Here is a 27,857-nt window from a genome sequence, read left to right on the forward strand (position 1 = left end):
ACTTTTGCCACTCACAGATATGTAATATTGGATCATTTTCCTCAATAAATAAATGACTAAGTATAATATTTTTGTCTCATTTGTTTCACTGGGTTCTCTTTATCTACTTTTAGGACTTATGTGAAAATCTGATGATATTTTAGGTCATATTTATCTAGAAATATAGAAAATTCTGAAGGGTTCACAAACTTTTAAGCACCACTGTACAGGACAAACAGAAAGTGATGTACACATATGCAGTATTATATATTTACATGTAGACATTTGGCCTTTAACCCTTTGATGCAAAACATGGGTCAAAAGTAAACCCGGCTGAGTTTTTATCTTCTATATCTTTGCAATAAATTAATTCCATCATTCAGTATTCAAGGTATTCCTCAATTAACTTGTTTTTGGTCATCATACATCCTTATTTTATTTTTTCCTTTCTTTTTGAATAAAAACCCTTTTTGTATCACTACCCTTCTAATGCACAACATGGGTCAAAAACGACCTGCATTCATTTTCCAGGTTATTTCATGTATGGCTGAGTGTTTCTATGATATACTTTTGAAATCAATTCATTTTGTCATTTACTTTTCCAAATATGCAGTAAATATCTTGTTTTTGTTTAGCACAAATCATCATTTTTATTTTTCCCTTCTTAAGTTATGAACAAGCACAGCTTTTGTAATTCTACATCAAGTTTACACACCTGGGTCAGAACCGACCCGCATGCATTTACTCCAGCGTTTGGTGGGAACTGTGAATTGTGCTTGTGTCAGACATTTCACAGCTCAGCACGGCGCCCTTTGCCCATCTAATACATGGAAGTAATGTTTTGCAACTGTTCTAACATTACCTTAGAAAAGCATTGATTATGTTTAGGTTACCTTGAGAGTGAGTAGATTACTTGTCAGAAAGTTACAAGTAATTACTATTAGCTACCGAGCTGTTGACATCATAGACATCCTATTATTACGTAGACGGAGCGTTGGCTGTTCTGACGCGAGAAATACGGTCACCATCTTGGAGTGGTGAGATAAGTGCGAGATCATAGACATCCTATTATTATTATACTGTCTGCAAGGGGGTGTATGGGGGATGCAAGTGACCGAAAGGCAATGGAGGAATGGGTGGCCTGCTGTAAGTGTGATAAGTGGTTTTACGAGTCATGTTTTAATGTTGTATGCTAATATTATATATATTGTTATTAAATGTTTATTCATATACTACCTTTTTTATTTATTTACTAGTTTATTCATTTACTGCATTATTATTTTTTTATGTTTGACATTAATTTGTTATAAATAATGTTTTGATATGCTTTAAAACAAAAAAAAAATGTTTGTGGTCAATATATGGTCATCACACATTGTCCTACATACCAAACAAAGTGCCCCACTCAACCTGAATACATCAGCTTTGCTGAAGGGGGTGTCAGATTGTGTTGAAGGATGTAAAAGGCTCTTATAAATTCACTGACTAGATTAATTTCCCCTTTGTTATGTTCTTAACAATCTATTTAAAGAAAACATACACACATTTGAATCATTATAATGGATTTAGATTGTTAAAACCGCATTTTATTTAAAAAAGTGTCCCACTTTACCTGAATTTACCCTATCCATTGCAACAGATTGGTGGTTGTAGCCGATAGAAAAACGTTAAGCTGTTTATATCTAATGTATTTAGTATTCACACATTTTTTTTTGTAGGATATTAATCACCATTTTCTCAGCTTCAACAATCTCTGACGTCTGTTCACTTAATATCAGGATATTCTATTAACGTGAAGCCAACTATGAATAATAACCCCGCCACTATCCTTTATCATAGCTACATGTATGACAAAAAAATGCGAGCCAGCACTGCCAGCGCATTGCACTGAGTGCAGCGTATCACCACTCCAAGATGGCGGCCTCGCGTCTCGTCAGCGCTTTTAGAATTTACATTGGATGCTCCGTCTACGTAATAGGATGTCTATAGTTGACATATTCTACTTTAGTTAGCTAATTTTATTGTAGTTGGCTTAAAGGGCGGCTGGTGCATAAGGGCGATTGGGCGACGCACTGCCAAAGCGAAAAAAAAAATATTTTTTTCTTTTTTTAAAACAAACTTTCACTAGCGCTGCTCGAAGCCGTTTTAATCTGTCTCTGGGTATCATTGTCCAATCAGGGTGATCTTGCTTCTAGAGTACCCCCCCTTTTGGGGTGATTTCAGTCACGCTGAAAATCGCCCAAGAGTTCACTGATAGAGTCCCATGTTAATATATTCAATGCAATCTCTATGGGTTCCGGGGGGGGGCTTGCCCTAACGTGCTTACATCACTGCGAAGCGCAGCAAAGTTGCGTTCGATCCGCTCAGTTTCTGAGGTGAGATGGATGCGGAAAGCAATTCAGTGCGGTCCTTAAAAGAAGTTCCATTTAGTCAGCGATCAAATCGAGCTAAATTGGCAACAAAACAAGCTGGACCCCCCTCGACCAAATCTAAACATAAAACAAATTTCGACAAGGGGGGGAAATCATATACTCGAGGTTTTACTTCAACATGGTCCCAGCGCAAATCCTGGCAAGCTGGCTGCGAGGATGCCTCAGCGGTTTTCTGCTCCCCCTGCTTACTTTTCCACCCTGGAGGTGGCTCCAAGGACAACACTGCTTGGACGGTCACTGGAGTTTCAGACATGCATCATTTGTCGGAGAAAATAAAAAAACATGAGTCATCAAAGATTCACATGGGCAGCTGCCTGAAATTTTCGGTTTTTGGGAGAGTGAACATCGCTACACAACCGGATGAGGGCTGCAGGGTAGCAGTTCGCCGCCACAACGATGAGGTGAGCAAGAACAGGCACATATTAAACCGGCTCACCCAGTGCGTGAAATGTTGTGGAGTGTTCGAGTTAGCTCTACGAGGCAAAGACGAAACTGAGGGCTCCAGTCACCGTGGTGTTTTTCTGGGTTTGGTTGACTATTGACTTGCTACCTAGGTCAATTTACTTCAGTCCTGTGGACATTTATGGTCCGTGTAGACATAACGGGGGAAAATTGCCCCCCCCCGAAAAAAAATTCAGGAGCCGCCACTGGTTGGCTTAACTAACTACATAGTTAATAAATAAATAACTGGCCCCATTCGCTGCTAAAGTAATTACTTGAAACAAATTATTATTATAGTATTAAGACATTTAATTTTAAATCACACTTGGATGACCCATGTGTATTAATATAAAAAGTATTTTTGTTCATAAAGTAGGAAAGAAAAAATTAAATTAATGATTTGTGGTAATTAAAAACACGATATTTAAAGAATACTTGGAATATTCAATCATAAAATACATTGATTTCAAAAGATAGAGCAAAGAAAAACTCAGTCAGCATGAAATAACCTGGAAAATGAATGCGGGTCATTTTTGACCCATGTTGTGCATTAGAAGGGGTGTGCATATGTTTTGCATCAAAGGGTTAATTAGTCCATTGACAGCGATACAAAACATGCGGAAATGTGGATATAGTAAAGAAGGGCACAATTTAGTGGCAAATGTAATTTCTGTCAAAAAGGATATCTGAAAAATATCAGTAAATTTGGCTGAAAATGCGTACTGTATACAGTAGCTCAGTTGGTGTTACTCATATTTAAGTTGCCAAAAGATGAGGTTTATGTTAACAGTGGATAAGGGTGTTATCAAATGATGGACAGTATTATTCAAAAATAAAGCTTGTACCAAACAAAGTTACACTTCAGGGGGGTCAGATTTGTAAAATCGACCCAAAAGTAAACCCAGTGTTACAGAGAGATTAGGTTCATGCTTGGTGTTACCAGGAAGGTATTTGGGGAGGGAAGGTTGGTGAAGAGGTTGGTGTTATGAGTGGACAATATGTGTGTGTTACAAAGTAAAAAGTTTTGCTCAAAGCTGAGGACCCAAAGAATAACTCTTGCAAGGAAATGATTTCAAAGGAAACCAAGAAATATATTTATAAGCTTTGTTACTGACATATAAAGCTGCCCACCATATGGAAATAAGACAAAGAACCAAATATTCTGCTCATGCAAATCCACTCTGGCACCTGGAGTTATGGTTGAGCTCCTGAGAGATGTCATCCACCATGTCATTCTCCGAGGCCTCGTGAGCCATGGCCTTGCACAGCTTGCACGCCACCAACGCCTTGGCCATGGCCTCCTCACCATGCTGCCAGAAGAACAGTGCCATCTTCTGCCTCTTCATCAGCACTGCCCACACCATCAGCTCATGGAAAGGGAAAGGGAAGTGGTTGATTTCAGGGTCATCCAGGTCAATATCCACCTCCTCCTCTCTTTTCCTTGTTGTCTTCTGCCGCCCTCGTCGGATTGGCATGTCATCCTGTCTCAGGAAGGAATTGTAGACATATGTATTGCATTTAATACCTTGGAACTTAAAGGTGACACTAGAACACAAGTCATGTTTAGACTATTCAGTGAAGAATTGCAGCTGAGCAACAGTCAAAATCACTTACACAGTGAACTTATCTTCACCAGCTTCATGAGGTAGTCACCTGGAATGCTTTTCAATTAACAGGTGTGCCTCGTCAAAAGTTAATTAGTGGGTGAGTTTCTTGCATTCTTAATGCATTTCAGACCAAAACAGTAAATAAGTAAATAATAAAAATACAGTAAATATCACTGTTCCACAACTGTAGTGATTCATATTATGTCAAGAACCACTCAACTAAGTAAAGAGAAACGACATGCATTGTGATTTTAAGACATGAAACTTGTGTCTTTTAATTAATAAACACAAAGAAATACATTGAATTAGGAGGTGTGTCCAAACTTTTGACTGTTACTATATATATATTGGGTTGTGTTCTTAGAGTTCATAGTTAATTTCACGATGTTGATTTAGTCTCTCGTGGCTTCATTAAGTTATACAATTACTTCTCAACACCTGGTATAAAACAACAACAACAACAATATAATACAGCCCCGATTCCAAAAAAGTTGGGACAAAGTACAAATTGTAAATAAAAACGGAATGCAATGATGTGGAAGTTTCAAAATTCCATATTTTATTCAGAATAGAACATAGATGACATATCAAATGTTTAAACTGAGAAAATGTATCATTTAAAGAGAAAAATTAGGTGATTTTAAATTTCATGACAACAACACGTCTCAAAAAAGTTGGGACAAGGCCATGTTTACCACTGTGAGACATCCCCTTTTCTCTTTACAACAGTCTGTAAACGTCTGGGGACTGAGGAGACAAGTTGCTCAAGTTTAGGGATAGGAATGTTAACCCATTCTTGTCTAATGTAGGATTCTAGTTGCTCAACTGTCTTAGGTCTTTTTTGTCGTATCTTCCGTTTTATGATGCGCCAAATGTTTTCTATGGGTGAAAGATCTGGACTGCAGGCTGGCCAGTTCAGTACCCAGACCCTTCTACGCAGCTATGATGCTGTAATTGATGCAGTATATGGTTTGGCATTGTCACGTTGGAAAATGCAAGGTCTTCCCTGAAAGAGATGTCGTCTGGACGGGAGCATATGTTGCTCTAGAACCTGGATATACCTTTCAGCATTGATAGTGTCTTTCCAGATGTGTAAGCTGCCCATGCCACACGCACTAATGCAACCCCATACCATCAGAGATGCAGGCTTCTGAACTGAGCGCTGATAACAACTTGGGTCGTCCTTCTCCTCTTCAGTCCGAATGACACGGTGTCCCTGATTTCCATAAAGAACTTCAAATTTTGATTTGTCTGACCACAGAACAGTTTTCCACTTTGCCACAGTCCATTTTAAATGAGCCTTGGCCCAGAGAAGATGTCTGCGCTTCTGGATCATGTTTAGATACGGTTTCTTCTTTGAACTATAGAGTTTTAGCTGGCAACGGCGGATGGCACGGTGAATTGTGTTCACAGATAATGTTCTCTGGAAATATTCCTGAGCCCATTTTGTGATTTCCAATACAGAAGCATGCCTGTATGTGATGCAGTGCCATCTAACGGCCCGAAGATTACAGGCACCCAGTATGGTTTTCCGGCCTTGACCCTTACGCACAGAGATTCTTCCAGATTCTCTGAATCTTTTGATGATATTATGCACTGTAGATGATGATATGTTCAAACTCTTTGCAATTTTACACTGTCAAACTCCTTTCTGATATTGCTCCACTATTTGTGGGCGCAGAATTAGGGGGATTGGTGATCCTCTTCCCATCTTTACTTCTGAGAGCCGCTGCCACTCCAAGATGCTCTTTTCATACCCAGTCATGTTAATGACCTATTGCCAATTGGCCTAATGAGTTGCAATTTGGTCCTCCAGCTGTTCCTTTTTTGTACCTTTAACTTTTCCAGCCTCTTATTGCCCCGTCCCAACTTTTTGAGATGTGTTGCTGTCATGAAATTTCAAATGAGCCAATATTTGGCATGAAATTTCAAAATGTCTCACTTTCGACATTTGATATGTTGTCTATGTTCTATTGTGAATACAATATCAGTTTTTGAGATTTGTAAATTATTGCATTCCGTTTTTATTTATAATTTGTACTTTGTCCCAACTTTTTTGGAATCGGGGTTGTAGAATGTTCTGGATCAAGTACTATTTAGTTTCCAAATAATGAGCATGGGAGCCATATTGTTAATTATTGTTAATTGTTAGCCAAATAAAACCAAATTTACACTGATTAAAATGATAATAAGCCATAGGTGGGGAAAACCATGGCCTGATGGTTAGAGAAGCAGCTTTGGGACCAAAAGGTCACCCGTTCAATTCCCTGGACCAGCAGGAATTGCTGAAGTGCCCTTGGGCAAGGCACCCAACCCCCAACTGCTCCCCAGGCTGTTCTGGGTATGTTGTACATCGCTCTGGATAAGAGTGTCTGCTAAATGCTGGTAATGTAATGATAATTACTGCTAGGACTATTCATGCAGCAATATCCTGGCAATATACTAGAATTCTATTACATTAATTAAGTTTTCTTATTCATATATCTTTTTATTAGTCTTTTTATTTTTCAATTTCAAGTTGTTTGTTCATTTTACGTAACATCATACAGTATTACATTTGAAAATGAAAGCTGTTTCATCCTTTAGGCTGCATTTTCTATCACTCTTTTTTTCAGTCAGGCTTGTCTTTAAAAACCGTGGACTAGATGCTATTGGAAAATCCAGTCTCGTACGCTTCTACTCAAGAAAAATCTTTCAACCGAGGAGGCATGAAGTACACACGGGTAAGTTAAGCAAATTGAATAGTGCATCCAGGAAATCTTCTTAACTAATATCCCATTTCTGAATACATGTAACTTTCTCTGTGTAAATATTCGTGTAATTTTTGGATTTAAGTTGCGAACTCTGTATCCAGACCACTGTTTCGATAGAAATCGTGATTAAAAAAAAACATGTAATAGTTTGGGTTGGGTTTTTTTAGAAATATCACTACATATCTCACAGCCTGGCCAACATCAGAGACGGCTCTATAAAAAATAAAAATTAAAAAAAACACACACACACACACACACACACACACACTCACCTCCATTCCAAGCAGCTTCAGGGCCTTTGGCTGTAAATAACGGCAACAAAAATGACATTTAGGGACAGCATGAAATGCTTTCTGCACACTTAAATGTTATTACAAACCTGACATGTACATAAGCACATACTTGGCATTACACTCTTTTCGAGACACTGGGGCATTCCTGAGGGCCGGTGTGTGGATATGTGTTCCAGATTGCTTAATCTGGAGCAGTTCTCCTGCTCCACTGCTCATCCATCCCATCTATTTTAAGCTTTACCTTCTGTACAGCTGGACTACAGTATATGTTTATGCTGGATTGCCACTGGTAGGCCGTGTTCTCATTCTGATCCTAATTCTTCTTATCTGATCCCAGTGTGGAGTACAGTACATCTACACACACTGCTGTACAAACAGATAAAACATCCATCCCAATACCACTGTGGCTCTGGATCAATGAGGTGTTTTGTCTTCTCCATGTGAATCTCATCTTCTTTAATCCCAGTGGTTCAGAGTTTTTGAAATGGATCTATAGCCCCTTCCATTTCTTGATGTCTCTTATACCTTCCTGCTTTGATCAGTACAAACAAACATGAGATGACATACAGCTACCACCTTGGGAGAGGCATGTCATTTTTAGAAATCTCTCTCTAAACCCGAGTACTTGGATCTGATGCTGAACAATGGAGTCAATAATTCTCTCTGTACTTGATCACTCTATCACTGATCAGTAGTTACTCAGTATCTCAGTCTGCTCATTTTCTGGAGCAACTGAACAAAAAAGTTTTAGTATGTAATATACGGGGGGCGGCACGGTGGTGTAGTGGTTAGCGCTGTCGCCTCACAGCAAGAAGGTCCGGGTTTGAGCCCCGTGGCCGGCGAGGGCCTTTCTGTGTGGAGTTTGCATGTTCTCCCCGTGTCCGTGTGGGTTTCCTCCGGGTGCTCCGGTTTCCCCCACAGTCCAAAGACATGCAGGTTAGGTTAACTGGTGACTCTAAATTGACCGTAGGTGTGAATGTGAGTGTGAATGGTTGTCTGTGTCTATGTGTCAGCCCTGTGATGACCTGGCGACTTGTCCAGGGTGTACCCCGCCTTTCACCCGTAGTCAGCTGGGATAGGCTCCAGCTTGCCTGCGACCCTGTAGAAGGATAAAGCGGCTAGAGATAATGAGATGAGATGAGATGAGATGAGATGTAATATACGAGTAAGGGGTTGTGCTGTTTACCTTGTGGAATTTCAAAACTGTCAACTTTGAAGCACATTTCTATGGTTACTTGGCTACCATGGGTATCCTGCCAAGTTTGGAAGGAATTTCAGAAAATAAGTATTATACAGATTCAGGTCAATTTCAAAGGCTAATTTGGGAAAAAAAATCCTCCGGTTTCCACCAACCTCTCCCAATACATGGCTGTATATTCTTCTTCTTCTTCTTCTTTCAGCTGCTTCTGTTAGGGGTCACTACAGTGGATCTGTTCCACATATTTGATTTGCCGTAGGTTTTACACCGGATGCCCTTCCTGACACAACCCTCCCCAATCTATCCAGGTTTGGGACTGGCACTAAGGCCCTGTCCACACGGCAACGGATTCAGGTGAATCTGATAAAATTGTTTATCGTTTCAGCCTGGCGTCCACACGGCACTGGCGTTTTGGGTGCCCCAAAACGAAATCTTTTGAGAACGGGTTCCAGAGTGGAAAAGTCTGGCAACGGCGCCGTTGCGAAGTCGTCCGGATGAGTAGAACAGATTTGTTTACGATGACGTCACAACCACATGACAATCCCGCCAGCAAAAATAGGGAAAAAAAAGGAGCGATCTCACCTCTTCAGATGTTGGTTTAAGTCCGACAATACATTCCTCAAAAAGGGCGTAGAAGAACAAAGTAATCCATCAACGTGTAGCATTCAATTTATTCCGGACCATTAAAGAATTCTGGAGGATCTCAGAATGTTGGCGTACCGGCTTCCATCTACCCCCGTTCATTCCTCTTTCCGCGTCTCCATTCAAAAAACGAGCACGTGATTTAAAGGGACTATATCCATAGGATAGGGAGTGAGAAGGTGTGCGCGTGTGACAGTGACAGGGAAGAACCTAGGCTCATGCTCGCCCTGAATTTCACTTAAAGTGAAGGCAGAAGAACGTTCAGCGCCTGGCCAGGCATTCTATGTATTAATTTACATAGACGTTTTAATATGAAATATAAATAAGTGTTTTAGACAATAGATACTATTTTACGCTACTGATTAATAATCAAAACTTTATGTGGCTGATGCTACAGAAGAAGGGGTTTATGCGCATGCGTCCTACTTCTTCTATCGTTCTGGTGTCTCCGATGGGACCGTCTTACAGCGCACGTAGAGGTGTGGCATGTGTATTGCATAGTTTTCAGCAAGTGTTGCGTTGCCATATGTACCTGATATTTTACTGATCCGTTGCGCATGTGGATGCGATATTTAAAAAAAACAAAACTTGTTGCCGTGTGGATGTAGCCTAAGTATGCACTGGCTTGTACAACCCCAGTGGCTGGGTATTTTACCTAATCTGCATGTCTTTGAACCGTGGGGGAAACTGGAGCACCCAGAGGAAACCCACACAGACATGGGGAGAGTAAACTCCACTCAGAAAGGTCTCCATCAGCTGTAGGGTTTGAACCCAGAACCTTCTTGCTCTAAGGCGACAGTGCTAACCACATCACCACTGTGCTGCCTGAGACTGTATATGGACAGCCATGGCTGTATATGGATTAGCTATGCTAATCTGACCCAAGTTGTGAGCATGTGTGCATGCAGCTGGGAAGGGTAAAGGTTAACACATGCTTCCTCAGAAATACATGAAGCCAAGTGTCAGATACTCCGAGGAAAGCGCAGAAAGTGGTGTCTCTCCTTTTCTATTTCCATGAGCTCACTGACGCCCATGATTGATTATCATCATTGTGATTGACAGGGGACACCCAAAAAGTGTGGCTAATGTTTGGCTTCTTGGCTTCAACTACAGATGGGTATGGAATCATGAATTTTGTGATAATTAAACCACCTACCCTTTTAGGCCCGAACAAGTTGTGGTAGAGCGTTCGGAATCTTTTCCGTGTGTAGTTGCATCGATAGGCTCCGCCCATTAGGTATTCAATGACTAATCCGATGTCAATCAGGCTGATGCGGTAGTCAGGCGGCAGGTTGCCCTGGAAGGGAAAGACAGTAGTTATAATGTTACTTGTCTATACTCTTGGCGAATGTTGGCTAAAAAGTAGGAAACGTCAGACAGAATTTGCACATTCACGCTACTCACGTACTTTCTCACATACAGACACACATAGACACTGACGTAATGCTAAAAGGACTATGAAGAGAAGTGACTGGCTGATTCACCTTGAGGTAGATCCAACTGAACCCTGGATATTCTTGCTTGGAAAGAACACACAAGGTAAGTGAGACAGGATTGCACGGGTGGGATTCGGAAAGGAACACACACTAAAACATTGGTATGCTAATAATATAGCAATACTCAGCTAAAATACACAAAAGAGAGAAACACCCTGCTACAATATAAAGCCCTCGTTTAAGGACAAACCACACTGAAACACTAAAAGCACAAATGTCTGTCGTGTCTGATAGCAGCTCACTAAAGATTTCACACTAACACAGCAATCTTAGATCACACTGCTGTATGTAGTCTAATTAACTATAACACATCTGGCCTCTTCTTCTCCTAGTTCTAAATGAGACATTATTCTAACAAGACATAGCAATAAAGGAAGGAGAAACAGGTAGCTAAACTGTTGGACATTAATGATCTATGACTTCGACCAGGATGATGCTAACAATTGGACCATCAGTTGGCCTAACGTTAAAGACAGGTACATCCAATCAGTGCCAAAATGTCACTCCAGGCTTCCTGTTCATGTCATGATTTTTAAGTTTCCTCTACCTCATCCAGCTGTGCCCTAAACACACCTTCTGGTCATTATTTGCATCCGTCTCTTCTAATTAGTCACATTATGCCTCATTAGTAAGTGTATTTAAAGTATCTCCAAAATGACCGTGCCCTGTTAAAGAGACTTGGCACTTACGTCCTGGTGACTAGACTACTGCTAGAGTTATTGGGTAAGGCTCAGGGATTGGAGTTTGAGCAGAGTGGCGCAGAATTTAAGAAAGTTGTGGGGAAGATAGAATATTGATTGATTCCTCATCGACTCCCATTTCTGCTGCCCTGCTCTGGCATTTAGGAAGCGGATTTCTGGAAGTTTGTTGGCATTTCTGTGTCAGCACTAACTTTGTTTTAAGTATGCAGTTTTGTCCAACCAACCAAATGGAATAGTTGTAGGCCTCTGCCAAGCTCAGCTACACTGTAAAAAAAGAATAGTTGAGAATACTTGAAATTTCAAGGCAACCGTCTGCAATAAGAATTTTATGTTTTGCCAACGATGTGCCCATGATAATCCAAACTATGGTAACACTGTTATCTCATCTCATCTCATCTCATTCATCTCATTATCTCTAGCCGCTTTATCCTGTTCTACAGGGTCGCAGGCAAGCTGCAGCCTATCCCAGCTGACTATGGGCAAAAGACGGGGTACACCCTGGACAAGTCGCCAGGTCATCACAGGGCAACACTGTTATCTTTATTAAGAATTCTTAATTAAGTCAATTTTCAATTCCTCATTCTGCCAACATAGATTTCTCTTTTTGCTGAACAGTGGCATTCACAGTAGTACAAAAAGGCAATTGAGGTTATCACAATTTATCATTAAACTATACATGCCTTTTTTCATTGTTCTACACAATTACAAAACTTCAATAATGTACAATAAACTTCACACCTTTTTTTGGGGGGGGCTTTTTTCACCTTTATTGGATAGGACAGTGTAGAGACAGGAAATGAGCAGGAGAGACAGGGAGGGATCGGGAAACAACCTCAGGTCGGAATCAAACCCAGGTCCCTGGATTTATGGTATGGCGCCTTATCCACCTGAGCCATGACACCCCCAACTTCACATTTTTTTAAAAACTTTATTTCAATAAGCACTTTTGAACAAACTCAAGTATTTGTATAATTACAGCACATGCCCCCTGAGTTCAATCTATTTTCCGTCTTTTTAAGCATGAATAGGCTACATGGGGTTTCATTTCTTTAATCAAAACATGGCCCTTCAGTACTTGAACTTGGTTTCACAGGCCAAGCTACAGTGCAATAATAAGTGCACTTGTAATTGGGGCATCTTGTCATTTAGACCGGTACCAAAATCCAGAATTGTGACACCCAAAGGCATTTTTGAGACAAAGTCAGCAAACAGTCTTATTTTGTCAATTTGGGTGTGCCGAATTCAAATCTGCAATATGCCGAGCTCTATCTGACCTCTGTTGACCTCTAGAGGTCATTGAACGTTGGGCCTGTAAACGTCTCAGCTGAACCCAGTTTCTCAGCTTTCTAAGGAATGAAATGTACTAAAATGATTAATGAAGTTAGCAAATGGCCTTGTTTGTGAAATGTTTGGGTGCTGAATTCATTTTTCATTTGTAAAACGACATATGACCTCTGATAACCTCAAGGTCATTAAACTTGGCCTATAGGCCTATGCATTTAACGGCATTTTTAAACTGACTTTACTCCCCCAAAAAGAATATGAACAGACAAAAAACAAATAGAAAGGAACAAATACAACATTAAATGCCAGTCCATGTACGTGACTTACTTTTCACGATGAGAATGCCTAGGCGATCACCTTACATAACATTGCATTACATTTAGCGGTTATTGTTTATACAAAGCTACTGAAAAAAGGACAGATTCAGCAGCATACAAAATGTGGGGGCATACAGGGTATACAGGTTAATCAGGGTTAGTATATATGAGAGTTTTTTCTTTGTTGTTTGTTTTGTTTTAAACGGGGTAAAGCCTTTACAAAAAACAAACAACAAAGAAAAAAACTCTCATATATACTAACCCTGATTAACCTGTATACCCTGTATGCCCCCACATTTTGTATGCTGCTGAATCTGTCCTTTTTTCAGTAGCTTTGTATAAACAATAACCGCTAAATGTAATGCAATGTTATGTAAGGTGATCGCCTAGGCATTCTCATTGTGAAAAGTAAGTCACATGTACATGGACTGGCATTTAATGTTGTATTTGTTCCTTTCTATTTGTTTTTTGTCTGTTCATATTCTTTTTGGGGGAGTAAAGTCAGTTTAAAAATGCCGTTAAATGCATAGGCCTATAGGCCAAGTTTAATGACCTTGAGGTTATCAGAGGTCATATGTCGTTTTACAAATGAAAACTGAATTCAGCACCCAAACATTTCACAAACAAGGCCATTTGCTAACTCAATTAATCATTTTAGTACATTTCATTCGGAGCGCAGGTGGCCAAGTGGTTAGAGTGCTTGACCGCTAAGCCAACGGTCCCTGGTTCGAGCCTCGGCTCGACGGGGATCTGGGGCTCGCTCCCTGTCCACCCAGCAGTGAATGGAGACCTGGTGGAAACGCTGGGGAAGCTAAAGGCGGCGAGGAAAGGAAATGGCCACCCTACCTCACTATGCCGATGGCCCAGAACAAGTATGCTCTCTAGGCACTCCACCAATGTACGAAAACGTATATGGGACTCCCTTTGCTTTACATTTCATTGCTGAGAAACTGGGTTCAGCTGAGACGTTTACAGGCCCAAAGTTCAATGACCTCTAGAGGTCAACAGAGGTCAGATAGAGCTCGGCATATTGCAGATTTGAATTCGGCACACCCAAATTGACAAAATAAGACTGTTTGCCGACTTTGTCTCAAAAATGCCTTTAACTCCTTAAATAAGCACTTTTTTGAATTTTGGTACCAGTCTAATTCTAATCTAGTTGCTCTGAAACACAAGCTACATCCATGTCAAAACATTCATGTTTAAGGGGGGGGGGGGGGGGGGACATGGCCCTTCTAACTGTTAAGATGCAGATTGACTTAGAACATGACCCTGCACAGCCTAAATACACACTGGCTGGTTCAGAACATGGGCCTGCACAACTTCAACCGGAGAGAGAACCACATTGCCCAGCCCTTGCATTTGGGAGAGGAAACCCCGTGTCTTGGTCATTCAGCATGTGCTGAATAAACACCTGTGGCAATTATGTATTTTCAATTCAGATTATTCACTATTGTATATGTACACATCATTGAGGTGCACCCTATCAGTTTGATGTGGATTTTTCTGTTCGTTAATAATTATTCTTATTTTCTTGTCCATTCAATTGTGAATATGGAATTACTTGAACAAAGCGTAATTCTATTTTTTACAATGTAGGAGGAGCATGTGCTAGGAAACCTACTGTCATTGGGATAGTCACCACTTCCTGTGCTGCGCTGGTATCAGGCCATGGTTCTTAGGCCAGTTTTAATGTGTGATAGCTTCATAGCCTGTAGTTGCATCTGCTTTATTATGCAGCCAGACCATTGCCACTCCATTGGCCTTTGGAAACCATTCTCTGTTGTCAGACTAAGAGAACCCTACTCTGCTGCTTGTTTCCAAGAACCTGGTTGGGCAGACATACAGCTATGGAAAAAAATGACACCACTTCTAATGGTGTGCCAAGGAGCCCAGCTTGAAGCTTTGACAACCTTTTACATGGAATAGTTTGGGATTTTTGGTGTGTAGGCTTGCCAACACCACCAAATGGCACAGGAGGGCCAGCAATATATGCAAATACCCCAACAACCTCAAGCCTGCATGTTTCAGCATTCTCATACTCATAACTTAGTCTTTGCTTTCTCAAAAGCTCTGCCTGCTTGTGCTTCAGTGCCTGTTTTGGCCTCGATATTGGCCTCAGCTCCTACCTAAGTGTTAATCCTAGAACCTTTCCCTCCATCAGTTGCAGACCATTTTACTGCCACAGTGTCAGCCTTAGACCTAGCCCACACTATCATGAAGAATTCTGGGCATGCTAGTGTTTTCAATACATTTTTCAAAAAGTTCCCATCCACAATGAAACGCAGAAGCGATAGAAAATAATATGCTGGCTGGCTATGAGCATTGGGTGTCCCATGACCTTTAAGTAATATCTGGCATAAAAATGAATGAAAACAATGAACAAAAACAACTCTGTGGGCGGCACGGTGGTGCAGTGGTTAGCACTGTCACCTCACAGAAAGAAGGTTCTGGGTTTGAGCCCAGCAGCCGGCGAGGGCCTTTCTGTGTGGAGTTTGCATGTTCTCCCCGTATCTGTGTGGGTTTCCTCTGGGTGCTCCAGTTTCCCCCACAGTCCAAAGACATGCAGTTGGGTTAACACAGGGCGGCATTGGGCTGAAGTGCCCTTGAGCAAGGCACCTACCCCCAACTGCTCCCTGGACGCTGTAGTATAGCTGCCCACTAGTGTGTGTGTGTGTGTGTGCTCATGTGTGTTCACTGCTTCAGATGGGTTAAATGCAGAGAGGAATTTCACTGTGCTTAAGTGTACATGTGATAAATGAAGTTGTTCTTCTTCTTGTTCACTGGGGATCTAATCAAATACGAATACATTACTTGGAACAAACCTAATGAGCTCTAAATGGATACAAATAGAAAGAAAGATAATATCGGCCAAGATATGGCAATATTCTTTGAGATTTAGGAGCATTCTTTGGAAATGCGTACAGTGCATTCGGAATATGCGTCTCAACTGGAGTTTTTATGGCGGGCCTCTTGCCTCTTTTCAGTCAGCTCTGTGCATTGTAAACAAACCAACTAGACAATCTGAGTATGCATTGCTGCATGTAAACGGTAATATTAGTGGAATATTCCTTTTCATGAGCCGTGTAAACAGCTTAGTAGGAATATTGTCTTTTTCGGAATAAGGATATTTTGTGCCTGTAAACATAGTGAGTGCTGCCGATTCCACCTCTGGGATTAGATTCCACCAATTACATTACAGCCATTTAGCAGATGCTATTAACCAGAACAACATTCAATGAGCGTACACACACATACCCAGCGCCTGGGAAGCATTTTGGGGGTTAGGCGCCTTGCTCAAGGGCACTTAAGCCATGGATATTTTTTTCCCTAATAATCAAACCGGGGCGGCACGGTGGTGTAGTGGTTAGCGCTGTCGCCTCACAGCAAGAAGGTCCTGGGTTCGAGCCCCGGGGCCGGCGAGGGCCTTTCTGTGTGGAGTTTGCATGTTCTCCCCGTGTCCGCGTGGGTTTCCTCCGGGTGCTCCGGTTTCCCCCACAGTCCAAAGACATGCAGGTTAGGTTAACTGGTGACTCTAAATTGACCGTAGGTGTGAATGTGAGTGTGAATGGGTGTCTATGTGTCAGCCCTGTGATGACCTGGCGACTTGTCCAGGGTGTACCCCGCCTTTCGCCCGTAGTCAGCTGGGATAGGCTCCAGCTTGCCTGCGACCCTGTAGAAGGATAAAGCGGCTAGAGATAATGAGATGAATGAGATAATCAAACCGGCAACCATGTGGACCCAAGGATGTTTGTCTAACCTTATGGCTGCCCCCAGTGTTTCTGGGGCATTGTGGTAGGGTTTATACTTAATTGTGAAAAAAGGGGGTGGGGCTTTGGGTATACATCCGAATAAAGATACAGATACGAATATTTGGACTGATAAACACACTGTAAAAAAAAAAATCCGTTGTTTTTACGGAAAAATACTGGCAGCTGTGGTTGCCAGAATAATCCTGTTAAAAATACAGTGAAATGTAAACAACATTACAGAATAACTTGTACATTTCACTGGGATTCCATGTACAATAAATGATAACTAAATGTAAATTTTACAGGTATTCAATGTACAATAATCAATACATAACTGTTAATTTTACGGATATTCATTGTACAATAAACAATGATAGCATGAACATTTCATCTGGATTCAATGTAAAATGATGGTTACAAGCAATGATCTACAACCCCGATTCCAAAAAAGTTGGGACAAAGTACAAATTGTAAATAAAAATGGAATGCAATGACGTGGAAGTTTCAAAATTCCATATTTTATTCAGAATAGAACATAGATGACATATCAAATGTTTAAACTGAGAAAATGTATCATTTAAAGAGAAAAATTAGGTGATTTTTAAATTTCATGACAACAACACATCTCAAAAAAGTTGGGACAAGGCCATGTTTCCCACTGTGAGACATCCCCTTTTCTCTTTACAACAGTCTGTAAACGTCTGGGGACTGAGGAGACAAGTTGCTCAAGTTTAGGGATAGGAATGTTAACCCATTCTTGTCTAATGTAGGATTCTAGTTGCTCAACTGTCTTAGGTCTTTTTTGTCGTATCTTCTGTTTTATGATGCGCCAAATGTTTTCTATGGGTGAAAGATCTGGACTGCAGGCTGGCCAGTTCAGTACCCGGACCCTTCTTCTACACAGCCATGATGCTGTAATTGATGCAGTATGTGGTTTGGCATTGTCATGTTGGAAAATGCAAGGTCTTCTCTGAAAGAGACGTCGTCTGGATGGGAGCAGATGTTGCTGTAGAACCTGGATTTCCCTTTCAGCATTGATGGTGTCTTTCCAGATGTGTAAGCTGCCCATGCCACACGCACTAATGCAACCCCATACCATCAGAGATGCAGGCTTCTGAACTGAGCGCTGATAACAACTCGGGTCGTCCTTCTCCTCTTTAGTCTGAATGACACGGCATCCCTGATTTCCATAAAGAACTTCAAATTTTGATTCGTCTGACCACAGAACAGTTTTCCACTTTGCCACAGTCCATTTTAAATGAGCCTTGGCCCAGAGAAGACGTCTGCGCTTCTGGATCATGTTTAGATACGGCTTCTTCTTTGAACTATAGAGTTTTAGCTGGCAACGGCGGATGGCACGGTGAATTGTGTTCACAGATAATGTTCTCTGGAAATATTCCTGAGCCCATTTTGTGATTTCCAATACAGAAGCATGCCTGTATGTGATGCAGTGTCGTCTAAGGGCCCGAAGATCACGGGCACCCAGTATGGTTTTCCGGCCTTGACCCTTACGCACAGAGATTCTTCCAGATTCTCTGAATCTTTTGATGAGATTATGCACTGTAGATGATGATATGTTCAAACTCTTTGCAATTTTACACTGTCGAACTCCTTTCTGATATTGCTCCACTATTTGTTGGTGCAGAATTAGGGGGATTGGTGATCCTCTTCCCATCTTTACTTCTGAGAGCCGCTGCCACTCCAAGATGCTCTTTTTATACCCAGTCATGTTAATGACCTATTGCCAATTGGCCTAATGAGTTGCAATTTGGTCCTCCAGCTGTTCCTTTTTTGTACCTTTAACTTTTCCAGCCTCTTATTGCCCCTGTCCCAACTTTTTTGAGATGTGTTGCTGTCATGAAATTTCAAATGAGCCAATATTTGGAATGAAATTTCAAAATGTCTCACTTTCGACATTTGATATGTTGTCTATGTTCTGTTGTGAATACAATATCAGTTTTTGAGATTTGTAAATTATTGCATTCCGTTTTTATTTACAATTTGTACTTTGTCCCAACTTTTTTGGAATCGGGGTTGTACGAGACAGATATTTTATTTGATTTAGAGTTTTACGAAATGTGCCGGAGAGCCTCTACTGACATTTTTAAATTTTTTTAACAGGGCAATGATGCAATTTTAACTATCACATTCTGTTTTAGTATTACAGTTTGTCTGTGTTTAAACTACAACAATTTGTAAATTCTACAAAAAAATATGATCGATTCAACATATTCTTACTGTTAAATTAACAGTGGTATTTGGTTAGGAGTTTTACAGTATATTGATGTAAATTACACACTGCTTCATTGTTTTTGTATTTACAGTTTTTTTATGTCATGATTTTACATAAATTCACTGTTAATTCTACGGACATTTTTTTTTACAGTGCAGAGAAGGATACAGATACTACAGAATTATGAAGACTACGTAACACTCATATTTCCTCATTTTTCCTCATGCTCGTTATGTCAATGGATAACAAAAGATGTTTGAAAATTTATTCATGTTAGTGTGGACTAGGCCTTGTGCTGACTTTTCATGTCTTACAGTAAATGACAGACTACATGTCGAATCCCACACAGCGTGTCACATTAGCAACCAAAGACAATGCAAATAACCGTACAATAGGTAAAAGGTGTCTGTCAGTGAGATACTCTGGGACAAAAAAGCACTTTTGCCAGCTTGGGGAAGCCAGAAGGCAGAAATAAGAAACTGACCCGACTCCCATAGCTTTAAAAAACAAAACAACTGAAAGTCAGACATAACTGACAGAGACAGACAAGGTGTCTACTTAGGCAACACTGCTGGGAAGTAAACTTGGCAAGCCAGCAAGTGCACTAAAGACACAATAAATTATGTAATGCGTGCTCTGTGCTATTCTACCACCTGCACACACTCAGGCACACACAGGCATTCTCACAATTTCTCCTTTTAACACACACACATAAGCATGCATTAAGGAGTCTTACCTTTTTTACATCTCGAACAAGATGATACAGTGTGTTGGATGGTCCATGCCTCTGTTGCAGGTGAAAGAAACACATTACATTACCAGTTATTCCAAGAAAGCGGTACCATGCACCATATCACCAATGAACCTTTCCTCCAACTCTGAACAATCAGATATTTTGTCTTCTCAACAAAAATGTAGCATTAGAGCTTTAAGCCAAGTGGGTTGGTCAGTTAGTGAATAAGGACATGTCAGATCGATTTACCCCGTCTCTGTCTGATTTGGGAATGATCCACGAGTATATTACCGTGTTGTAGAGCTCCTCTAGCCGGGAGAGTGTGAGGAACCGGTGCATGCTCACGCCGTTCTCAATCAGCAGCTTCACAAAGTCCACACGGTCCAGCACCAGAGCATCCAGCATGGCCTGCTCAAGAGAGCCCACCTGGACCACAAAATATATTCCGCATCAGTCACCGCCAGACACTAAAACAGAGTTAATACTACAACCCTGATTCCAAAAAAGTTGGGACAAAGTACAAATTGTAAATAAAAACGGAATGCAATAATTTACAAATCTCAAAAACTGATATTGTATTCACAATAGAACATAGACAACATATCAAAGGTTGAAAGTGAGACATTTTGAAATTTTATGCCAAATATTGGCTCATTTGAAATTTCATGACAGCAACACATCTCAAAAAAGTTGGGACAGGGGCAATAAGAGGCTGGAAAAGTTAAAGGTACAAAAAAGGAACAGCTGGAGGACCAAATTGCAACTCATTAGGTCAATTGGCAATAGGTCATTAACATGACTGGGTATAAAAAGAGCATCTTGGAGTGGCAGCGGCTCTCAGAAGTAAAGATGGGAAGAGGATCACCAATCCCCCTAATTCTGCGCTGACAAATAGTGGAGCAATATCAGAAAGGAGTTCGACAGTGTAAAATTGCAAAGAGTTTGAACATATCATCATCTACAGTGCATAATATCATCAAAAGATTCAGAGAATCTGAAAGAATCTCTGCGTGTAAGGGTCAAGACTGGAAAACCATACTGGGTGCCCGTGATCTTCGGGCCCTTAGACGGCACTGCATCACATACAGGCATGCTTCTGTATTGGAAATCACAAACTGGGCTCAGGAATATTTCCAGAGAACATTATCTGTGAACACAATTCACCGTGCCATCCGCCGTCGCCAGCTAAAACTCTATAGTTCAAAGAAGAAGCCGTATCTAAACATGATCCAGAAGCGCAGACGTCTTCTCTGGGCCAAGGCTCATTTAAAATGGACTGTGGCAAAGTGGAAAACTGTTCTGTGGTCAAACAACTCAAAATTTGAAGTTCTTTATGGAAATCAGGGATGCCGTGTCATTCAGACTAAAGAGAAGAAGGACAACCCAAGTTGTCATCAGCGCTCAGTTCAGAAGCCTGCATCTCTGATGGTATGGGGTTGCATTAGTGTGTGTGGCATGGGCAGCTTACACATCTGGAAAGACACCATCAATGCTGAAAGGTATATCCAGGTTCTAGAGCAACATATGCTCCCATCCAGACGACGTCTCTTTCAGGGAAGACCTTGCATTTCCCAACATGACAATGCCAAACCACATACTGCATCAATTACAGCATCATGGCTGCGTAGAAGAAGGGTCCGAGTACTGAACTGGCCAGCCTGCAGTCCAGCTCTTTCACCCATAGAAAACATTTGGCACATCATAAAACGGAAGATACGACAAAAAAGACCTAAGACAGTTGAGCAACTAGAATCCTACATTAGACAAGAATGGGTTAACATTCCTATCCCTAAACTTGAGCAACTTGTCTCCTCAGTCCCCAGACGTTTACAGACTGTTGTAAAGAGAAAAGGGGATGTCTCACAGTGGTAAACATGGCCTTGTCCCAACTTTTTTGAGATGTGTTGTTGTCATGAAATTTAAAATCACCTAATTTTTCTCTTTAAATGATACATTTTCTCAGTTTAAACATTTGATATGTCATCTATGTTCTATTCTGAATAAAATATGGAATTTTGAAACTTCCACATCATTGCATTCCGTTTTTATTTATAATTTGTACTTTGTCCCAACTTTTTTGGAATCGGGGTTGTAGTAGTTATTGCCCGTGAACCTGATTTCTTTGTCTATAGAATCTTCTAGACCTCTGTTAAACAAAGGAAACACAGGAATTGCACCATTAACTAAAGGGAGTCGAATGTCAAATACCTTTGTATAACACAGGTCTAGAAGGCCCAGTGGGGAGTTGAGTGGATACATGTGATATATATGCTTTCACTGTGTTCTGTCAGAATGACGTAAATCGCTCCCAGCGTCTCCTCAGTGACGTACACTCGTCCGGCGACGAGTGCTGATTGTGAGATCCCGTACAATCAAACTCTCAGGTGAGTGGGGGAGAGAATTCCTGTGTGAGCATGTAGCCTATGGGAAATGATAGTGTCTTGGATAAGCACAGTGTGTTAACGCGAGCATGTAGTCTATGGGAAATGAATAATGTATTAGATTAGCACTAATCCCATGTTGGAAAATTGAAAATGTTATCTTGGGCCCCGGGTGGCACGGTGGTGTAATGGTTAGAACTGTCGCCTCACAGCAAGAAGGTCCGGGTTTGAGCCCCGTGGCCAGCGAGGGCCTTTCTGTGCGGAGTTTGCATGTTCTCCCCGTGTCCATGTGGGTTTCCTTCGGGTGCTCCGGTTTCCCCCACAGTCCAAAGACATGCAGGTTAGGTTAACTGGTGACTCTAAATTGACCGTAGGTGTGAATGTGAGTGTGAATGGTTGTCTGTGTCTATGTGTCAGCCCTGTGATGACCTGGCAACTTGTCCAGGGTGTACCCCGCCTTTCGCCCATAGTCAGCTGGGATAGGCTCCAGCTTGCGTGTGACCCTGTAGAACAGGATAAAGCGGCTAGAGATAATGAGATGAGATTTTGGGCCCCTCTGGGACGTCTCCAATCCATGTGCGGAGTATATGCGTCCAGCCGTGTCGATTTGCATAGGTGAACAGGCAGAGAGAAAAGCAGCCTTCCTTTAGTAGTATAGATAGTATGTATGTATTTATTTATCCAGAAATTTATGACAAGGATAAAATTGCTGATTGGGCATTTATATTCAGTTCTTTTTTTTTTTTTAAATATCCAATCAATGATCGGGATGGTTCTAAAAATAAGTGAACCTGAATCCTAGACCAGAGCTTCCTTTATGTATACCTATGTACACATGACTAATTAAAAAATTAATGTGTAAACACTTGCATAATAAGTGAGGAATAAAATCCGTGGAGGCATGCTGATGGGAGCGTGAACGTGCCGGAGCAAAAGCTGCAAGTCCAGGACAGACCTGTTTTAGGTTAAGGCTATGATGCATCCTGTAATTGTCTTTACATGGTCAGTATGTGACCTCTTGCTCCACCCACGTCCGACCCTGCCCCATCTCATACGCTGCAGTGAGGACCCTCTCATTTCTCGAGTTGTTTCGGTTTTGTTGGGTTTCTGAAAGTGCACTGAAAAGCGTGGACAGAATAACCACAAGCCTGAAGCTCAGCTAAAATTCTGCCTGTCTCTTGAGTCAGTCTCCACACCCTGACACACTCTCTCTACATGTGTAAACCCATTGCTTACACAGGCTACCTAATAAACGCCACTGTTGAAACATTGTTCTCTCTGGAGCCATGGGGTTTTTTACATGAAAATTTAAAAGATTAACTTTTCATTGTCCCTGTGATGACCTGGCGACTTGTCCAGGGTGTACCCCGCCTTTCGCCCGTAGTCAGCTGGGATAGGCTCCAGCTTGCCTGCGACCCTGTAGAACAGGATAAAGCGGCTACAGATAATGAGATGAGATGAGAACTTTTCATTGTGAATTAAATTACTAAAGGTTATTGCAAGATCTCACAAAAGTTCATCTCTTTTTTTTTTCCCCCTTCCATGTCCTTTCTGGGACATGTCTGACATTGTAATAAAACATATTTTTACTTAAACTTGTATGTAAATAATATCTGTGGTGCTGAAAACATGGAACCATGGTGGAAAACTTAATGGTTGTTACGAAGTCCTGATAGTGGAGACTCCTTCCATAAATAAATATCTTCTCACAGAAAATTTCATCATATCACTAATTAAACCACCTTACTTTATATAAAATGATATAGTTAATCAGCACCTTTTAACCAATCAGAATCGAGAATTAACAAGTGCTGTGGTATGCATGTCAGTTTTATTCTTAAGAACAATATTATTGTCAACTTGTTCAGTTAAAACATTGTCTTAGCAATGGTTTAGGAATACTTTTAAATAATTTAGATTTTGTAAAATATTGTAAAAACAAACAAATAAAAAAAAGTGTAATGGTTCCTTACAGGCCATTGCTGTCCATAGATGAATATCTGGCTACGGGCAATGTCCACACGGTTCCAGGCCAATGCCAGGCTCAGCTGGTCAGGAGCTGAAGCATTGGCACCTAGAAGAAGAAGAAAGAAAAAACAGAAGCAGACTTTGCTCACTGAAAATGTACTGAAATTAAAACTGGTCAACAATGAGATACGGTGTGAAATGGTCCAGAACAGTAATAAAACAAACTGCACGCCGAGAATTTATTTATCTTCAGGATGCTCTGAGGAGATGAACTTGCAAGCCGAGAGTGTTATTTACTTTTTAAACTTACTGAGCTGTCCAGTCGTGATGTTATAATGCATCCATGCTGTGATGGTTTCGCTTCACCGATTGTACACTAAGGTCCCATAAATAATTTATTCAAGAAAGGAAACAAAGCTGCCTTTTTAAATTAGTTAAAAAGTTTGCTTTGTGTGTGTTTTTTAATGGTCACCTTATATTTCATTCAGAAGGTAGCATATGCATGCTTACAGCACATATCCTCTCTCTATAGATTAACCTTTCTTGTTTGTAATCAACAGTGCTGTCTGGTTATGATATTCAAGCAACACCAGGTTAGAAATTTTACCTTCAAATATCACCAAGACCAGAAAAAGAAACATAACGGACAGGGAAGAAAATAGCAACAAACGCAAGAACATTGTCATTCCCTAAATTTCTGGACTATCTGAGAAACTCAGGAGGATCTTCTACAATAACAGCGTCCCTGTACACTTCAGACCCAGTGACACTCTGAGGCAGAAATTGGTCCACCCTAAGGACAGAATAACCAGACGCAAACAGGACAACATAGTGTACGCAATTCAGTGCAGTGAGGAATGCACAGACCTGTACATTGGGGAAATGAAACAACTGTTTCACAAGCGCATGGCTCAACACAGGAGAGCCAGTTCCTCAGGCCAGGACTGCAGTCTAGCTTCATCCCAATAACAAAGGACGTTCATTTCAGGACTGCAATGTACACATTTTAGAAGACCGGTGGTTTGAAAGAGGAGTAAAAGAAGCCATTTTCGTTAACCTGGAACGACCATCACTGAACAGAGGAGGTGGTCTGAGACACCATTTATCAGCCACCTACAATGCAGTCCTTGGCACACTTCCCAGAAAACTGAATACACATCCACACCAAAACTCAGCTGCCTTCAATAACTCACATGATGGCAGAGAGAGCCAGCGACCCAGAGATCACCCTAACAACTCTCTAGGCTGCTAACACCATTCACACCCGGCCCCCAGTGACCCTAACACCTACAGGATGACTAAGAGAGTCAATGACCCATGTGACCTCAATGACTCTCCTTCGGGTTGCTTTTGGTCCACTAGAGGATAAATACCTGCACTGTAAAAAATGTAACTTGCAAAATTGTTGAGTGAAAAAAGGATTCTAAGTTGAATGAACAAATTTACCTTCTAAGTGCTCAAGTAACTAAAAAAAAATAGTTGAGATGCCTTTCCTTCACCACAAGTTCATAGGAATTGGAAAATTAAGTTAAGTGAACTTATATATTCAAGTGCTGATTGACGCCCCTTAACCGATGCCACTGCGCATGCTCACTTCACAAGTTCGAAAGTTTCGACGGTCGGGTGGAGTGAGAAGTCTGTGGAAACTGACACGAGACGTTGTATAGGAGTCTAGACTAAGCTTTCCTCAACAGAGGCCAGGGAATTCTCTCCTTGTATGTCAGTATTTGTTTCTGTTTGTGTAATAATAGGCAAAGTGAAGTAGAACTTAAGTGTTGAGAGATTTGTGTTAACTAAAAAATTTAATGCACACTAAATCATTGTAAAAAAAAAAAAGTCAAGCCAACTTAAAAATGTAACGCAACCTGCTGCCAAAGGATTTTGAGTAAACTCAACTTAGAACCATGATGTGCCAACTTGCTCTTCTAAGTTAATTGGCATTATTCTCATCTCATTATCTCTAGCCGCTTTATCCTTCTACAGGGTCGCAGGCAAGCAGGAGCCTATCCCAGCTGACTACGGGCGAAAGGCAGGGTACACCCTGGACAAGTCGCCAGGTCATCACAGGGCTAACACATAGACACAGACAACCATTCACACCTACGGTCAATTTAGAGTCACCAGTTAACCTAACCTGCATGTCTTTGGACTGTGGGGGAAACCCACGCGGGCACGGGGAGAACATGCAAACTCCACACAGAAAGGCCCTCGCCGGCCACGGGGCTCAAACCCGGACCTTCTTGCTGTGAGGCGACAGCGCTAACCACTACACCACTGTGCCGCCCGGCATTATTATTATTTCAATTTATTTCAACTAAACAATTTGTTGGACTGAACTTCTAAAGGCAAGTCAAGTCAACTCAACATAAAATACTCTTCTATGTGAACTTAAAAGAACATTTTGGGGCATTGTGGCTCAGGCGCCATACCATAAATCCGGGGACCCGGGTTTGATTCTGACCTGAGGTCATTTCCTGATCTCTCCCTGTCTCTCTCCCACTTATTTCCTGTCTCTACACTGTCCTATCCAATAAAGGTGGAAAAAGCCAAAAAAACCTTTAAGAATAATTTAGGATAACTTAAATGTTTTCTGTGCCAACTTGCTTTTCCAAGTTACACTACCGTTCAAAAGTTTGGGATCACCCAGACAATTTTGTGTTTTCCATGAAAAGTCACACTTTTATTTACCACCATAAGTTGTAAAATGAATAGAAAATATAGTCAAGACATTTTTCTGGCCATTTTGAGCATTTAATCGACCCCACAAATGTGATGCTCCAGAAACTCAATCTGCTCAAAGGAAGGTCAGTTTTATAGCTTCTCTAAAGAGCTCAACTGTTTTCAGCTGTGCTAACATGATTGTACAAGGGTTTTCTAATCATCCATTAGCCTTCTGAGGCAATGAGCAAACACATTGTACCATTAGAACACTGGAGTGAGAGTTGCTGGAAATGGGCCTCTATACACCTATGGAGATATTGCACCAAAAACCAGACATTTGCAGCTAGAATAGTCATTTACCACATTAGCAATGTATAGAGTGTATTTCTGATTAGTTTAAAGTGATCTTCATTGAAAAGAACAGTGCTTTTCTTTCAAAAATAAGGACATTTCAAAGTGACCCCAAACTTTTGAACGGTAGTGTAATTGGAATGATTATTTCAATTTATTTCAACATCACAATTTGAACGCACTGAACTTGCTAAATAAAGTAAGGTCAACATAAAATACTCATCTGTGTCGACTTAAAAGAGCAAGTCAGCACAACTATTTGGCCCGGAGTTGAGTTTACTCAAAATCCTTTGGCAGCAGGTTGCGTTACATTTTTAAGTTGGCTTGACTAATTTTTTTTTTACAGTGTGGAAATCCCCACTAGTCAGACAGAACTGAAGAAGCCTTTCGGATGAGGGGTGAAATGTCTTCAAGAATTTCAAACAAGTCCGATTGCCTTCTTTAGCACCTATGGTTTACGATGACCTGGATGACTAAGAACCTTTACAGGCATATTTTCAAATATCAGCTTCAAAATCATTTTCATGGTATACTGACTTGTAATAGGGATAATAGCTTGTCTTTATTGTTCTGTAACTGCGCCCGGTTCACCAGTTATAGCACTATGTAACTCTGGTGGGGCGGCCTTTTGCGAG

The 27,857-nt window shown here is 41.0% G+C and overlaps 1 protein-coding gene across 1 annotated transcript in view; it reads right to left on the minus strand.

Moving 5' to 3' along the window:
• The window catches only part of trpm3 (transient receptor potential cation channel, subfamily M, member 3), a 421,760-nt gene that overhangs the window by 44,628 nt on the left and 349,275 nt on the right, over positions 1-27,857 (minus strand). The window contains exons 10-16 of the mRNA XM_060906727.1: positions 24,216-24,316; positions 20,153-20,287; positions 19,865-19,915; positions 10,830-10,865; positions 10,502-10,642; positions 7,485-7,514; positions 4,041-4,333 (exon numbers count right to left, since the gene is read on the minus strand). Coding sequence (XP_060762710.1) covers positions 4,041-4,333; positions 7,485-7,514; positions 10,502-10,642; positions 10,830-10,865; positions 19,865-19,915; positions 20,153-20,287; positions 24,216-24,316 — 787 coding nt within the window. The remainder of the gene's footprint in view (positions 1-4,040; positions 4,334-7,484; positions 7,515-10,501; positions 10,643-10,829; positions 10,866-19,864; positions 19,916-20,152; positions 20,288-24,215; positions 24,317-27,857) is intronic.

The sequence above is a fragment of the Neoarius graeffei genome, chromosome 24 (genome assembly GCF_027579695.1).
Source record: "Neoarius graeffei isolate fNeoGra1 chromosome 24, fNeoGra1.pri, whole genome shotgun sequence".
In the NCBI taxonomy this organism is placed as follows: domain Eukaryota; kingdom Metazoa; phylum Chordata; class Actinopteri; order Siluriformes; family Ariidae; genus Neoarius; species Neoarius graeffei.